The 16123-nt window shown below is 40.1% G+C and overlaps 1 protein-coding gene across 1 annotated transcript in view; it reads right to left on the reverse strand.

Moving 5' to 3' along the window:
- Positions 1 to 8742: 8742 nt before the first annotated feature.
- LOC102796248 (uncharacterized) overlaps positions 8743 to 16123 on the reverse strand; it is a 98926-nt gene continuing 91545 nt past the window's right edge. The window contains exons 5-6 of the mRNA XM_087829750.1: positions 12527 to 12651; positions 8743 to 8925 (exon numbers count right to left, since the gene is read on the reverse strand). Of these exons, the coding sequence (XP_087685876.1) occupies positions 8743 to 8925; positions 12527 to 12651 (308 nt within the window). The remainder of the gene's footprint in view (positions 8926 to 12526; positions 12652 to 16123) is intronic.

Here is a 16123-nt window from a genome sequence, read left to right on the forward strand (position 1 = left end):
TTAAAGCAGTTGTAGGAGCTTACCTAGAACTATCTACTGTGCAGGGCGTGCTTCTAGTTTTAAAGACCTACATTGAATTCAACCTACTATTTATCCACAGCATAATCTAGAACTGTGCCACAGACTTGCATTAATTTCCAAAAACAATTACACACCTCACTGTCTGACACTGTTCGGCATGTCCCTATACTCAACAAATATATAGGTAACTTCAGTACCTAGCTGTTGCAATTAAAAAACATTTGAGATCTTTTTTTTTTTTTTTAAAGATTTACGTCTTCATTAGGAACTCTGGAAGGGTTTGGAGGTTAGACGGTAGCAAGAGAAAAGTTATCACACTGTTTTCATTGGATTTGTTGAAAAAAATAAAACAAGTTGTCCATGATAAAGCAAAAGAAGAACGCAAACATCAAATTTATATTTAGGGAACCCTGCACAAGGATAATGTACATTTTATCCTAGTTTATGATGGCTGAAATACAGCTGTGTTACAAACAAACAAAGGCAGCAAGCAAAGGTGTTTGACTTTTTTGAGACTGCAGAAAGCATCAGACTACTGGTCTATTCAAATCTGCAGTAGACAGTTGGTATTGTGTTTTCTTCCCAACATGCACAGTGGAAATCAGTCAGGTCAGTGGGCTCAGGCACATTAATTTATGTTCAGTGACTAAATACGTGAACAGGTACACCCAAAGTGTTCCTCTCAAAATAAACTGAACCCCCCCTCCCAAATGTTAAAAACACAATTAAAGGTCATAGATAAGTAAAAGTGTAATTTCACATTGTCATTTTATAATTAGCAATTTTGACTTGGTGTGTTGTATACTAGTTTTATCTGTCTGGACATTAACTGTGAACACGTTCATTGAGTGCATTTTAAATAGGGAATGATTGATAGGATAGATCAAAATTGTTGCCTAGCACAGAGAGTAGATCAAGCAATCATATATATAGATATGATTATTCTCTTCTTTGCCTCATTTGTTAAAATACATACTGGAAAAAGCGCTACATGGTCACCAGTTCACTGTCTCTAATGTCAACATTGTTGCTCCTGCAGTTTGAGTGTCCTTGGAGTTTAGCTTTATGACCGGAGGAAAAACCACTGCAGGGTGGTGAGACATCACCTCTCCTATCTGAGAGAAAGACAGTGCAGACGGCTATGTTGGCAAACATAAACATGTGGACACCTACTGTTTGAAGACACACGCATCCTACAGATATATGCTGTGTGTGTCAGTGTGCGCGTGCACACACACACACCCTTGAAGTGAGTTGTCTATCCTCTCTATTTCACCGCTAAAGCAGGAAAATAAACGAGCTCCTGCTGCTGCCTCTCAACAATCTAGTTTTTCTTGTATAGCGGTGACATATAAGGGATTAAATATTAATACGCTATTGTGTATCGATTGACAAAATACCTGCCACTATAATGGGCCGGTTGATATTTCTGAATAAAACAATGACAAACTCGTTATCAAAGGGCATTTTTAAAACATTTATGACAAGTGAGTAGCTGTGGAGCAGGAGGCCTCACATGGACAATAAAAAGCATGCCAATGAAGACAACGTCCATTTAGACTTGCTCAAAATAAAAGTTAAAGATAATAAACAATGTCTCCTGAGCTCAGAAGCCATACCGCCATGGATTTAAAACTCCAAAATAATGGATAATAATGATGGGTGATGAGGATGGGCTAACACTTCTAATTATTTACATGTCATTACAGTTTGTAGTGTAGATAACTAGCTGAATTTTGATGTAAATAATCACAGCGAGCAAAAGGAGGAGTCCCTTTGGATTCGATGGCTAAAGAAGAAGATGGGAAATATTCAGTGAAAAAAAAAAGAAAAGTTTTTCATTCTTTAATTCCAGAGGCAGAGTGAGCTACACTGATGCCTCCTTTGTTCGGCTGACTCATGGTTGGGGAATGGAACTGTTGTGTGGTGTGGAAAGATTTCACCACAAAAACAGAAAGGCAGGCCACTTCAAGCTGCAGGAAAGAAACAAAGAGGGTCTTTAAACATGCCAGTCCAGGCAGTGGAGAATCCAGTGAGTTGAGTCAAACTGAGAACAGCGAAGTAGAGATCTAGTGTTTGACACAAGGAGACTCTGGTGTGACTGTGAGAAGCCATGGAGACCCTTCCTGCTTAAGGGAAGGACTAGGGGAGACAGTGGCTGTCCACTACGCAGGCCAGTGGGCCTTTCGAGGTGTCACCTCCACACAATGTGACAAACCCCTCTGGTCTGAGTCCTGTTCACACTCCCCCATCCCCTTCCTTATGTGTTCTTAGACAAATGAGTGAAGACCCCAGCTCGGGCACTACCACAGGCAAGGACGGAGACTGCATGGGCTCCACCAGTCAAAGCTTCTCGCTCCATCACTTCACACTTATATCCCCCACACTCTGCTATGTCCCCTTCCTTTATCTTACTTTTCAGGCTTCGGGCTTTCACTGCTCATTTTGTGACTACGAGACTTTTACTGAGGTCTCGCCCAGACATACGCCACATGTCACCCTGCCGTCTGTGGCCATGCTGCCTGGAGCCAGATGTGGTCTCAGGCTTGAACTGGAGACCTGCTATGGCATGTCCCCAACAAACCCTTCTGTGTCTTATTCTTTATTTTTTATGGTGCTTACAGAAGACATATTCATACAGAACCTCGAGTACCAAGACAACAATGTAAGAACCCATCTTAAGCATAATTCCAAATTAAATATAATAGACTCAATCAATCCATAATAAAAACAGTGATATATTATTAAATAATGGCATCATGTTACTAGATTTTTAACTACTTGCATTTGAGTATTCAGCGAGCAGTTTAGTCTAATGGTTTTCCAGTTAAGGGCCTTTCTAAAATGAGATGAACTTACGAGGTGATTACTGAGATAGGAAGGAAGAAACAAGCTAGCAGTGAGGCTGTAAGGAGTTAGAGATTGATGAATAGTTCTTTTTAAATAAAAGGTCTTTTTCATGCCATGTTTCCTCCACCTTCTTGCTGAAGAAATAATCCACTTTATTTCTAGCCTTAATATTGTATGTTATGGACCAAACACACTGATATTATCCTGCATATGTAGTTATGCTGCAGTAGGCCTAAGATGCCGAGTGGGCTTCGCTGCGCTGGCTGTTTCTTCTTCACTCACATGTTTCACTCCCTGTGTGTTTATAGACCTTTGCTGTATTTAATAATTAGTAATCATTATTCCATAGTGTGTCCTGTTCTTTTGTCCTGTCTTTCTCTGCTCTCTTCTCCCTCACCCCCAACTGTGAGGAGAAGAGATGGCTGGCAGATATCCACCTCTCCCCGAGTCTGGTTCTGCCAGAGGTTTCTTCCTGTTAAAGGGGAGTTTTTTCTTCCCACTTTTGCCAAGTAGGTGTTTTTTTCTTTCTTGTCATAGAGGGTCGTGTCATTTATGGGGTTTCTTTACCTAACAACATAAAATATCTTGAGGTGACTGTTGCTGTAAATTGGTGCTATTTAAATAAAATGTAATCAAATTGAAAAATAAAGCTATGAAGCACCTAATTAGTTAGATAATTTATCCACCATTTAATGCTCGATACCTTCCGGGTTACTTTACTCTGATTACTCAGCTGCACGCACAGTGAGGCTTTAAGCTAACAGTTACAGTGGCAGCAGAAAATGTCTCAAACTCTGTGTTCCCACAAAAAAATGAGTTTGAGACATTTTGTCTTTTTAATTGGTTAAAGTAACCCTACTTGGCCTATCATCGTTTGATTTTTGGAAAATACAACACACCGTTTTTGCCACGTTGAGAAAAATTGTAAATAAAACTACATAGGTTTAGAGGGACATTTCTCTAGTGCTAAGCACTTAGACATCTCGCGTGAGACAACCACTTAAAAAAAATGTTTCACAGACTAAAACGCGTAGAAACAACTATTCAACAGTTAAGACTCTGTTGTACTTCAAAATCTTAATCTAAAAGTAAGATTTGATGAGACAAATCGAGTGAAATGCAGCTTTTTCTATGACACCCAGAACAGAACAATAAATTGGTAGAGCTGAAAATTATTCTATCATACTTGAGTAAATATACTAAGTTACTCCCTAATAGCTTCTCTAAAATATGCCAATATAAGCATCTTTATCTCATTAGTATACCAAACCATACAACCTCCTCTATACAGCTCTTCTCTTCACAGCAGATAAGCTGAATTTATCTGAGTTTTTTCTTTAGCATATAGAAGGCAGAGCTAATATTGAGGAATGCAAAAAAAGAAAAAACCCTCATGGACTAATCTTGTGCTGAGTACAGCCATGATAATGATGATGGATTAGAAATACAGCAGTGTATTGGGATTACAGTGCTATTAACTGGCCAGGGAAGGAGGATGAGGAGGCTGACCAGTATCAAACTAATCAATCAAATAATCGGGACAAGCCCTTGTCTACTAGAAACAATTAGACCACTTCTCCAAAATCAATAACCCTGCATTCTGTTTAGATACCCACTGGTCACTCATTCAATAAAACCTTCGTGGGTTTTGATAAGCCTGCCAGTCGGCAAGGGCCATTTGAGGCTCCGAGTGGGAACAAAATACATCAAACAGGCTCCAGGAAGGCCTCATAAAAATTGCAAATCGAAAACAATATAATTTAATGTGGCAAAGGTTATTTTTCCACTTGTTCATTATCAAATGTCTCATGTGAAAGCACTGCTATGAAGGGGAAAAATCTATTTGGTCTTGAGTGTTTGGGGAAAACAGGAGGGACATGTATTATATCTAAAGGAAAACAAAATAACGATGGAATCAAAAGGGTTCATAAAGTTGCTCTGAGAAATAGCCTTGGTATTGGAGGTGTCTCCAGCTTCCAGCACAGCTCCCATACATAATTAAAACAGGAATTTGTATCTGTCTGTACTCTGTGGCCTCCTGATGAATTAATATCTGGTGGAAGTCCTACACAGCCATCAGATTAGCTCATTTATTTCTGTCAGCTGCTTGCTCTATCAGCTATTTGTAAATCAGAGAGGGTGGTTGGGTGGATGCTAGGGGTGGGGGTGGGGATCGTTGGACGTGTATTTATTATCATAAATGGGTGTTATGAATTAGGTCTGATTCAAACGTCCCGGCTATAGTGCCGCAAGTGTAAGTGCGCAGTGATGACTTTCTTTTCTTTTCTTTTTTTTTTTTTTACCTGGGAGAAATGTTATGTTGGTTGTTGCATTAATTATACCTTACATCACAGCTGTCCCTTACATGTATTGGGCTGCAGTTCAGTAAAACTTTGATATTTGTTGAAGATATTAAAAAAGAAAAAAAAAAAAAAAATAGGCATCAGGTGAAGAATGGTAAGTTTTTATGGAAAAAAAAAAAATCACCTTCCATTTCCTGGCTGTGGTTACCGAGTTTGTTGAGGATGTAATTCAGACACTGATATCCTCTCCAGAGATGACTTGCTATGCGATGGTGTGTTTGACGCTCCCCAGGTCAGATAGAAGATGATGCGACGGCGTCTTGGAGTTTTATGCTGTCAAGTCTGGAGGTGCATGAGTGTTGTGTGCATGAGAGGGCGAGCGGCTAGGGAGGGGAACAAACAAGGAGACTGCATTAACCTTTGGTCTGCTGGAGAGGGGAGGGCACAAGCGGGCCGGGCTGGTTGAAGGGACACCCCATAATCAGGCTCCTGTCAGTGCTGTTTCCAGGAGATTAATTCAGCTGGTTTCAATTCCAGTCGCTGCTCCCGTAGCCTCAACGCAGGGTACACATATTGCCCTGTTTAAAACACATGCACATGGCACTGACTCAATTTAACACAGGAATAGCTGAGGGGGAAGGCTGTGTCACAGGAGTAGCCTTCATTCCTTACCAACACAAATAACATGCATCAACAAGAAAGCAGAAATCTCAGTCCGACCCAAAAGAGAAAGGAATCCAATCAAAAATTGAGATGCAATCTCAGCAAGAATAGATGATGTTTGAAGAGAAATGTAAGTCTTCTCTTGCAGTTAACACAGTGATTACATGAAGCTGTGACACTCCCGAGCTGAAGTTCCCATTTGGACTAAACACCTGCTCTGAGCTAGACATACAGGCAGAGCTGCCAGACAGAGCCTGGCTGTTGTGGCCAAAGGCTGAGGAGTTTCTACTGCAGCTAACTAATGAACTGATGAGACGGCAGTGCTGAGGAGCAGGTGATACAGGAGGATAGTGACAGAGACGTAGGGGTCCACCGTTAGTTACCTGTAATAGCCGGGATGACGATGTGCACCCCGGCACTGGGCTGACAGATGTCGGGGTTCTTCTGATCATCCATTTTCCACAGCGCGTCCGTAAAAGGTCCCGTGGCATTGATAACACATTTGGCTCTGACATCAAATTCCTGCCCTATGAAAGAAAACAGCATCAATCACCAGGGGCTATTCATCTGTGGCTGGTGACAAGCCGGATTATTAATTTATCAGCGAACGCCCCCCTCTCTCCGTAATAGAGTGGCTCGAGTGTGTCCATGGGAGACTTCCCAGGATTGTAATTAATAGGAAACAGACATACCTAATTTCCCTCTTGCCTCTTTGTGTCACAGAGTAGCTCAGTGGCAGTGACTGAGGGTCTTTTGAAATTGTGGAAGGGAAATGTTTGTTAATGTGATGCTTGATGTTGACGAGCTACAGTATATAATGGGATGCATATCAAAAGATACCATGAGGATAGCAAATGATCTGTTTTGGCAACAAGATGAATGACAAACTACCTTTAAAAATTTGATGCGTGATGCTGCCACTGCTAAGAGAAGCGAAGAAAAGACCAGGAATGACTGCGTTCACAAGCCAGAAATTCATATCTCTGTGAGCGAGAAAAAAAAGAAGAAAAAATAAAAGACAAAGAAAAAAGAACTGATGACAAAACTGTTTTTTATTATCCTTTCAGTCTGAGCCCTCCCTATGTGAGGCCCTCCTCTCACATTATTAAAGTGAGACATCTTCTCCAAGAGCACACTTCCATCTTTTAAAACATCAGGGGGTGGTCATGTGTTGAGATCCTCAAATCTTGGTTATTCATGAAATGTTTCAGAATACCATCTTTTACCCTTAACTGCTTTATTCTTCCAAAGCCAGCCCCATGCATGACATTTAAAAGGTAAGTAAGGCCATTTGGAGTACGCTAATTCTGTCTTATGTTCCTCCCTACAAGATCTGAAGCAGTCCTCTACACCATAAAACGCTTATAAAATATTAAAAGCCCCTGCATTAGATGTGCAATGACTATGTGCAAACTAGCACTGAGTAAGAGGCGCTGGGAGGAACCCTGTTGTGAGGGCTAGAGAGAGTGGGAATAGAGTGAGGCAGGAAGGAAGGAAGCGGCTTTTGTTGGATTTACCTGTGATCACATCCCTGCAGTGCGCTCCGCAGACCCTCTCCTTCCCCGTCTGAGGGTCTGCCCTCTCCAGTAGGTGCACCACTTCAGTGTAATTGGCTATGGCAGCCCCATACCTGGCAGCAGTGAGGGCGATGGCGAGGTTCATTCGAGCATCGTTGTGTTGTCCTGCAGCGGGGGGACAGGACCAGAGCAGGGGGATGTGAGTCACCCCAAGCCTGTGACTGGTGGTATGGAAGTGTGTCGGAACCGATATGTCACATCTGTCCCTGTCACTTTGCATCAGTGCGATGGCTGCTCTGGCCACACAAGGAGCACACTTAAAGCCACAGTGGCCCTTTGGCCTGAGTGTGGGGCCCCGGCAGCCCCTCCCCTCTCCTCTCCTACGCTGGGAAGGGTAACCGCTCCTCGGGAAAAGGAAGGGAATGCAAGGAATAGACGCACTGATGCCTTGAATATACAAAGAGTGCTGAGGAGCTAAAAAAAATGGTTGTTTGAGAGTGTGTCTCTTGTGTAGTACATAATAGTTATTCCTGTCTTTTGAACATTTCATTAAGATTACTTTAATAGTTTTGTGTGCACAACTTCAGCAGGCTTCATTTTAAAAGAGAGCAGTGATCAGTGAAAAGAGTCACGTCTCCTCCTAATAATCACATTTTTCAATATGTCAATATGACGGTAAACAAATCTTGACAGCGGCTGATCTTCCTTTCTAGAAGAAGATCCGTTGGCAGAATCCTTTTAATGAAGAGAGAAATCAAGTATCAAGATTTATGGATTAATCCCTCTTCAGCTCTAAAATACCAGAGATCTATATTCAGAGTCACAAGGTCACAAGTTTTGTAATTTAAATGAAAGGGTCTAAAAGGTGACAAATGAACAAAGCCCAGTTTCATTAGGAAGTGATTCTTATGTACATCTTTGAAGATTTATTGCTGGACAATCCCTTGGTTCAAAAGTAAAGAGAGAATAGAGATGATTAATCACTTTTAATGTTGGTGTCTCGGGTGACTTTCTTTCTATTTGTTATTGCCAAGGAAGTTCAAGTCCTCATTGTTGGCCAGGGAAAATGTTGCTACTTTGCAGGAATGAGCAGGGTCCTTTGTGCCCTGATTTATTTTACGTTTGAGCGACTTGAGGCTAGCTAGCTGGTGGGCTCTGCTTAATGCTACAGCATGCTGGAAGCCATTCCCTCACTACGGAAAATAAATAAATAAAATGAAGGGAAAAAGAAAAAAAAAGACCCAACAACAACAGATTTAAAGGCCACATTTTAGAATGAATTACATACAAGAGTATGCACCCTGCCATGATGTATTAGGAAGACCATAGAATCCACTTCTTCATCTCTGTAGGGTGAATGTGACCATTATAGTATGTGGTTAGCAAACTTATGCCACCGGTGGTGTATGAGCACACGCATGCACATGCATGCACACGCACAAGCGGCTAAGACTTGAGAGAGGTTTGGCACCGGTAGGCAGCGTCTGATCCTCGATGATTGCTGAGCCTTGTAGTGACCTTTGAACCCGTGATTCACAGCTCTCTGTTGTGGGGCCTGTCACAGATTGGCACTGGGTAAAGAAACAGGAGAATTAATACTACACTAAATGTCAGGAATTCAAGGATTAGTAAGATCACGGAACCAGGATTTATGAATGAGCGACATAGCAAGGGTATGATAACCTGGCACAGTGATGATGATAACAATAATGATGATGATAATTATTATCATCAGCAATTAAAAGCCCAAATGGCCGAATGACAGAGGAGAGCTAAATGAGCATCAAAGCTCCCTGGAGGACAGGAGCCCACCCCCGCCCTCTTTCTTGTTCCCTCCCTCCCATCGTGCCCCTACTTCCGCTCGGCTCACACCACCAGTCGTTCCAGCCTCCTGGAGGTACAAAACTCAGTGGAGTGAGAGGAACTCTGCGGCTGGACAAAATGCTGCAAAATGACAGGGACAATAATGACAATGAATTTCATGTCTTCCAGTCATAGAGCCAGAGATGCTCGGCTGGGCTGACTTGTCCAATTAAATTGTTACAGGTACAGCAGGAGATAGAGTTATTATCCCAGATTCTTTTGTCAATTACTCCTTTAGCAGAAAGAAGAAGGGCAGAGTTGAGCAGACAACAAGAGAAAAATATTTCCGTAATATGGGGGAAAAAAAGTTTCAACACACACCAGAAATGTGAAAATTATTAGGCACGGTAATATAATATTTTAAATACTCGTGCTGTTGTTGACTAGTCGGATTTTTATGAAAAAAGCAAAGGTGAAGCGCCGCTTTTAAATATATGAAAAACTCTTGCTGCTGAATGGTTAGAGTTTACGATCCCTTGTCCATGTGATTTATGTGTATGAAGTAAAAAAAAAAATCATTTCGTACTAAATTATATTTTTGCCAATACAACATTTTCTTAGGGTAAGGAATGTCTATTTGTGGAAACTATCTGGCAATGATGGCTTGAAAAATCCCGGGGAGATGAACCCAAGCAGTCAAAACCCAATCCCCATTGAAGAAGGTCAGGACAGAAAATGTCAGTGCCATAATGTACTCAGTTGTTTATGGGGAAAGAGGTGGAAAAGACAGCTCGAGGAAAAATTAAATACATGTAAATGGTGTAATGTTTGTGATCAAAGAAAAAGAGTGTCTATGATAAACACTATGGCTAAATTTTAAATCTTATTAACATAACAATTATTATAAACAGTTATTAAGTAAATACTCTGATGCGTTTCAGATTCTCTGCTTTCTAGAGGTAAAAGAAGAAAAACACACTGGTATAAAACTGAACAAATATAAATAGCTCATGTAAAATACCCCCCTCTCCTACTTACTTCTGCTAAATGAATAAGGTTGACAGATCACTGCTCAGATAGTGGCCATATTCCCTCAGAAGTATGTTGCCTTTTTGCAGTACATGGGAATCCACATATCCTCAAATGCTAAATGAAGTCTGACAGATAGCCTAGAGAAACAAAGTTGGGAGTTTGAAGCTACAAGGGAGACCTTGAGTGAATGGGACATGCTATGTACACCCTGGCTAACAATCAACATATGCTTTGTTTTTCTGATGCCAACACCAGGCACATATAGCCCGGAGATAGATGGATCCTGGGACTGGTAGGAACGCGATGGCTACTGGCTATTTTCTGCTTTTTTTTTGTTGTTGTTTTTTTAAATGTTGTTTCTAATTTGTTTACGCTCACATAGACAGCAATTACACAGCTGTGTAAAACACAATATATTTAACTATATTACACACAAACAAATAAAAACATCCGCTGTACAGCTACACTACTTAAAATGAATGTTAATGCACAACATACAATTTAGCACCATGTATATATACATAAAAAAATTATTTTTTTTTACTGCCAATACAGAAAATCAGTTGTTATCAAAGTTGAATTCTTAAATGTGTTTTCTACAAACTTGTTTTTCTCATAAGACAAGAAAAAAAATAACTTTTTAAAGCACACAAAACAGGACAGACTTAGGGTTCTACAATTTGCAGTCAGATTGCTGCTATCAGCATCTCCAGCTGTGATAAGTGCTATAATTTTTAACATTACAAGTGAAAGTGATGCATACACTCTAACAGTGCATAGTAATGTGCACAGCACACTATATACTGCTCAAAGAAAGATTTCATGATTAGAGGCTTTGAGCAATAAACAGTGGCTCCCACAGCTTGTCTGTCTTGAGTCTGGTGGATTAAGAGAATCAGCACCTTGCAGCATTAGTGGGGGAAAAAAAGCATTTCCATGGCTGATATGTGCCGAGGATGACTTGTTACTACGTAGTCACATTCTTTTATCCCCTCTGCCTGCATTTTCCTCTAGGACAGCACTAAAAAAGACTTAATTTTATCATAGTCTCGAACTCTTTGACTGATGTTAGTTGGGCTAGGTATGGCTTTGTGCAAACGAGGGAGGGGTTCGGCGATGGTGACAGGCAGCATGATGAGTTAAGAAGGTGCCACGGCCCGGCAATGAAAGAGAAATCAGAAAATCTCCTATCCCCCTCTCAGTAATGAACCACACCTGTACACTGCTTTAAATACCAGAGAGAAGCTTTAAATGTCAGGTGCAATTAAAGCTTATGATTCAAGGCTGCACCAATCAAATCAAGGCCTCTGAGTTCAACCAAGTCTGAGAGAGAGCAAAGGCGAGATGGAGCAGAGATGCCATGGTCTACTCTTCCTTTACCTTACACTTCAATGAGCCTTCAAACCCAAAGGTGACTATAAAGTTTGCTTCATATCGGCCGAACTTCTACATCTTTTCGACTCCACGACTTTATTGAGGGAAAGGTTTACCGTCTTTGTTTTGATCAGTCTTGATCATGTTTGCTTAAAAATTAATTAATGGAATAGTTTCATCAAATTTTAATCATAACCTTAATTTAATGTAATTCATTTGGAAGAAGTACATTAAACAACACATGGTTAAGTTTTTCATTTGATGACATTAGTGATTTATGACAGTTCACTGTTATCAGAAAAGGTATTCCTTTAACAAAATAATATCACCTTATTTTGGTGCACAGTCTTTTTGGAAAAACTGGATAAGACATATGTTTTGAGGGTAAATATACAAGCTGAAGGTTCAAGCTACCGGCTCCCAAATACCGTTGCTTTAATTTGCCCTGTGTAGCACAGGCTACATTTTACTGTTGAGCTGCTGACTAGGCAGCTGTGTTTCCTCCAATCACACTAATTGGTCTCTTCTGCTGCTCACCTCCAGCATCCTCATATGTTCATACAGATAACAAAATAAGGCTCCTAAAGAAAACACAGGCTTAGAATAATGAGATATCGCAAAGACTGAAACGTAACAGAAAATTGTGACATTTTACTTTGAACCTGGGTGACTCGTCTTAAACAACTTATAGCAAAAGAGGGTACATAAGCCTCGTTTCACCTATTACTGAGAGATAATTTCCCGAATTAATTTACAGTGTGATAGCAACAGAGGTCTGCTAAGTTGTAAGAATCCTTTAAAACAACTTCAGAAAATTCCAGGCAGGCAGTCATTCAAGGCAAACATGTCACTGCTTCCCGTGAATGAAAAATGAACATAGGGGGGTAAATAAAGCAATATGACCAGAGGGACCAGGAATTCTGCGGATAAGTGTCAGCTGCGGAGAAAAAATGAAGCATTTACCTGTTTGTAATCCAATTTCATGATGGCTTTCTGTAGATATCGGACTCCTCCGTGAATGAGCTTGGTGCTCCGGCTGCTAGTGCCTGATGAGAAATCGTCTCCCTGCACAGGGGCAGTTTTGAGATCTGACAATGGGAGCCAAGGAAACACATCAACATTTGGATACTTACTGTCCCAAATCTTTAGAATGGATCAAGATGCTATTCGCATATGCACAACTTTCCACTGTAATATTCATGACGAGAACAATATTGTGGGGCCATACATATTCCATTGGTTAAAAACAACAATCATTTCTACCACTATGACAGCATGAAGCACAAAGAGCAACCGCATATTCTGAGACTACATTTAAAAAGAACAAAACTTAAAAAAAAAAAAGAAACCTAGAGAACATATGCATGTTTTTAAACACTGAAGGAAGTCATATGACTTTCATAGCATTTTTAACAGTGAAATCGCTCTTTGCTTTGCCCATTAGAAGCTTCTTTGCTGTCCCAGATGGTCGATAAATCCCAGTTTTGAAAAGAAGAAAGGAAGAATAACTGAGGATTAGAAGAAAGGGTTTGAAACCCCCCTCTTCACTGCCAATAGACAACCAGGGCAAATAAAGGGGCAAAACATATTTAAGAAGCCTCTCACCAGCAGCATAGATAATTGATTTGGTATGTAATGGTAACCACATGAGGATGCACGCCCTTACTGGAAGAGAACAAAAGAGTTTTCATTTCTTTTTTTGGTGACTGGACTAAAGCCCATAGACGTGTGAAAGGGAGAAATCCTTCCAGTTCAAACGTACTGCTGCTCTACACTTTCTAGCAGACATGTGAAGCATCTTACAGAGGAAGCCCCTGAGAGGCAGCTTGGAAAGCAGCTCCACCACAATGGCAAGGAGGTTATGCAACATCAGGATGGAGAATACCCATTTGCAGTTGCAAACAGAGGCTGAACAAGACTCTGCCATGAAAAATCCTTTCGGAAAGCTCCTCACAGAAAATATTGTGCTGGTACTGTAAGAAAAAACTGGGATTTATTTGTTTTTATTACTTTTGCCTGTAAAACCCCGATACAGATCCCTGTACACGAGGGAAAATTGGATTTTTCCCCCTTTTTTTACTAAAGAAGTTGGACCAGAAAATATTGGGAACCAGGATAAGGTGGGATTTTCCTGTTTTTTTTCTCAGTGTCAATAAATCCCTGATTTAAAAACAAACACACCTGTGCTGTTTACGTCTCAATACTGTCTCTTAAAATTTACTTACAGGGGCAGGATGGTGTGCATGGTTTTAATTTAAAATTATCCCCAGTGTCCAAATGTACATGTCACTCAAATGAACTGTTTGACCTGTTGATGTGTTTTTAATATGGCTATGAGCCTTTCCAGGCTTTGCATAAACATATAGCACACCCGTTTCAAGGCAGACTTGTGATAGAGATTATTATTGTTATTAGGTGTAATCCTGCTTTTATACATTTTTTAGGCTGGTTTATTGTAACACTAGAATTGCAGTCACATCAATGATTGTAAAGATATTTAAAGCTTTTTCTTACAATAAGAAAAAATGTAAAACTATATAGCAGCACTTTTTACGGCATACAGAAACTTTTGCAAATACATTCAGAATTTTAAAAAAGCGTAAATCAATCTGACTATGAGGTTGTAATGAGCAGTTAGGACCCCTTAAACAATCACTTGTTGTCTTTTATCTCATCCTTCTGATTCCCCTGAGTCCTCTCGATGGGGTTCTTCTTCTATCTGTTCAGTCCCCCTTTTACCTGTTCAGCCACCTTCACATGCAACACTCAGGCCTATAGCATCCATGCAAAAGAAATCCAGCCATCCATTTCATTGTCATATGACTCCAGGGGACAGTACACATTAATAAATGTGTTTCATTATTATGCATATGTCTTTATATTCCTTGTGATGGATTTAGGAAAAAGAAGCCATGTATTTTCTGTGACAAAGCTGTCAGACACCATCAAACAATAAAAAACAATACATCACATGCTTATTTATATTCCACTCCCAATAACATTTCAAAATAGTGTCTTTCGAGATTAATCACAGAATCTGCATGTGGCGAGCAGACGGACAACGCTGAGACATGTTAACAAGCAAACTTGACTAATTGCAAGACTGATGATGATGATGATGATAGAGCTGGATTATCTCAAATAAGCAAAGCAGAAGAAGACAAATGGCATTCGCTCTCAAGTTCAGTGCAACTGTGAGACACGTCCACATTATGGAGGCACCATCAACCATTTGTTAGAAATAATATGCAGCAGGTAATAGTGAACAGAATGGAAACTAACTTTTGCTTAGTCACCTGTTGTTAATGAACAGGTTTAAGGTCTGTGCAACACCGAGTGAAATTAAGTTACAAGTACCGTCTTTAAATGTTGTTGTTGTTAACAACACTACTCATTGCTTTGCAACACTGAATCTCACATGTTTTTTTTTTCTCTATTCTGTCAGTGCAGTAGGGCCATAAAATGAAAACAAGCCTCCTCCTTGCACTGACAGCGGTTCCATTACTGCTACCTCCTCCTGTAATGCCCAGATACAGCTCAGTTGGTGAGCAGCAGAAAAAAAAAGAAGAAAAATCAGCAACGAGCTTTGCGGTGTACAGTGGCCTAAGCAATCCATTGCTTAAACAAACTGCATACTGCAGGCGTTGTGTGGTAGGTAAATTGCACATGGAATTCATGGATTGGAACTTTTCTTAGGTTGCACAAACTCCAAAGTCTTAATAAAAGAAATGTGCAATGGTAGAAAATAATTAAGTACATTTACACAATTATTGTATTTAAAAAGAAATATGAGGGACTTGTAGTCTGCCTGCTTTAACAGGAGAAATTATATTTTTATTCCACTATGCAGACTTTGCAGTCATAGTTTCTTATTACCTGTACATAAAACACTTCATAAACTTGTAAAATATAATACATAGTTAGTGTTAGCTCTTCAATATACTGGAGATCTCTCCTGGGGTCTGTCTCACCTTTTGCCCTATAACAGTTAGTATAGGCTCCAGAGCCCCTGAACTGGACAGGTAGATTGGTGGATAGTTAGTTCCAAAATATTTGACATTTAAAAAAAAAAAAACAGCATCTGAATGTCTTTGCAGGTTTTCCATCATCCAGGTTATAATAATTTATGTGCTCAAAAAGAAACCAACTGGACTTATTTATGAAGTCAGAGTCTTCCTCTGTTCTCAAATGAGTCCCAGGTATTTAACACACAGTGGGGTTGTCTTCTTGGTGAAAAATAGATGTCTCAATTATCTGTATATAGAAACCTAGCTTGCTACTTTTTTGTTACTCATAAAGTGCTTGTTCAATACATAACTGTGTTCACTTTGAAAAACAAACAAAATATAATTTAAAAGAAAAACTATAGCTGATAGTTAACAATGACACACTAAAGTGGTCACAAACTTACACAGTGCAGCGGTGAGTGGTTTGATGATACGATGCCCACATTTTCAGTGTTTCCCACATGTTGTGCATGTATCTGAGATGTTGTGCTGAGACTCGGGCAATTTAAAGAGGTAGAGTGCGCGGTTATGAGATTTAAATGCTAAATGCTTC

The sequence above is a fragment of the Neolamprologus brichardi genome, chromosome 16 (genome assembly GCF_056152115.1).
Source record: "Neolamprologus brichardi isolate AB-2024 chromosome 16, ASM5615211v1, whole genome shotgun sequence".
Lineage (NCBI taxonomy): Eukaryota > Metazoa > Chordata > Actinopteri > Cichliformes > Cichlidae > Neolamprologus > Neolamprologus brichardi.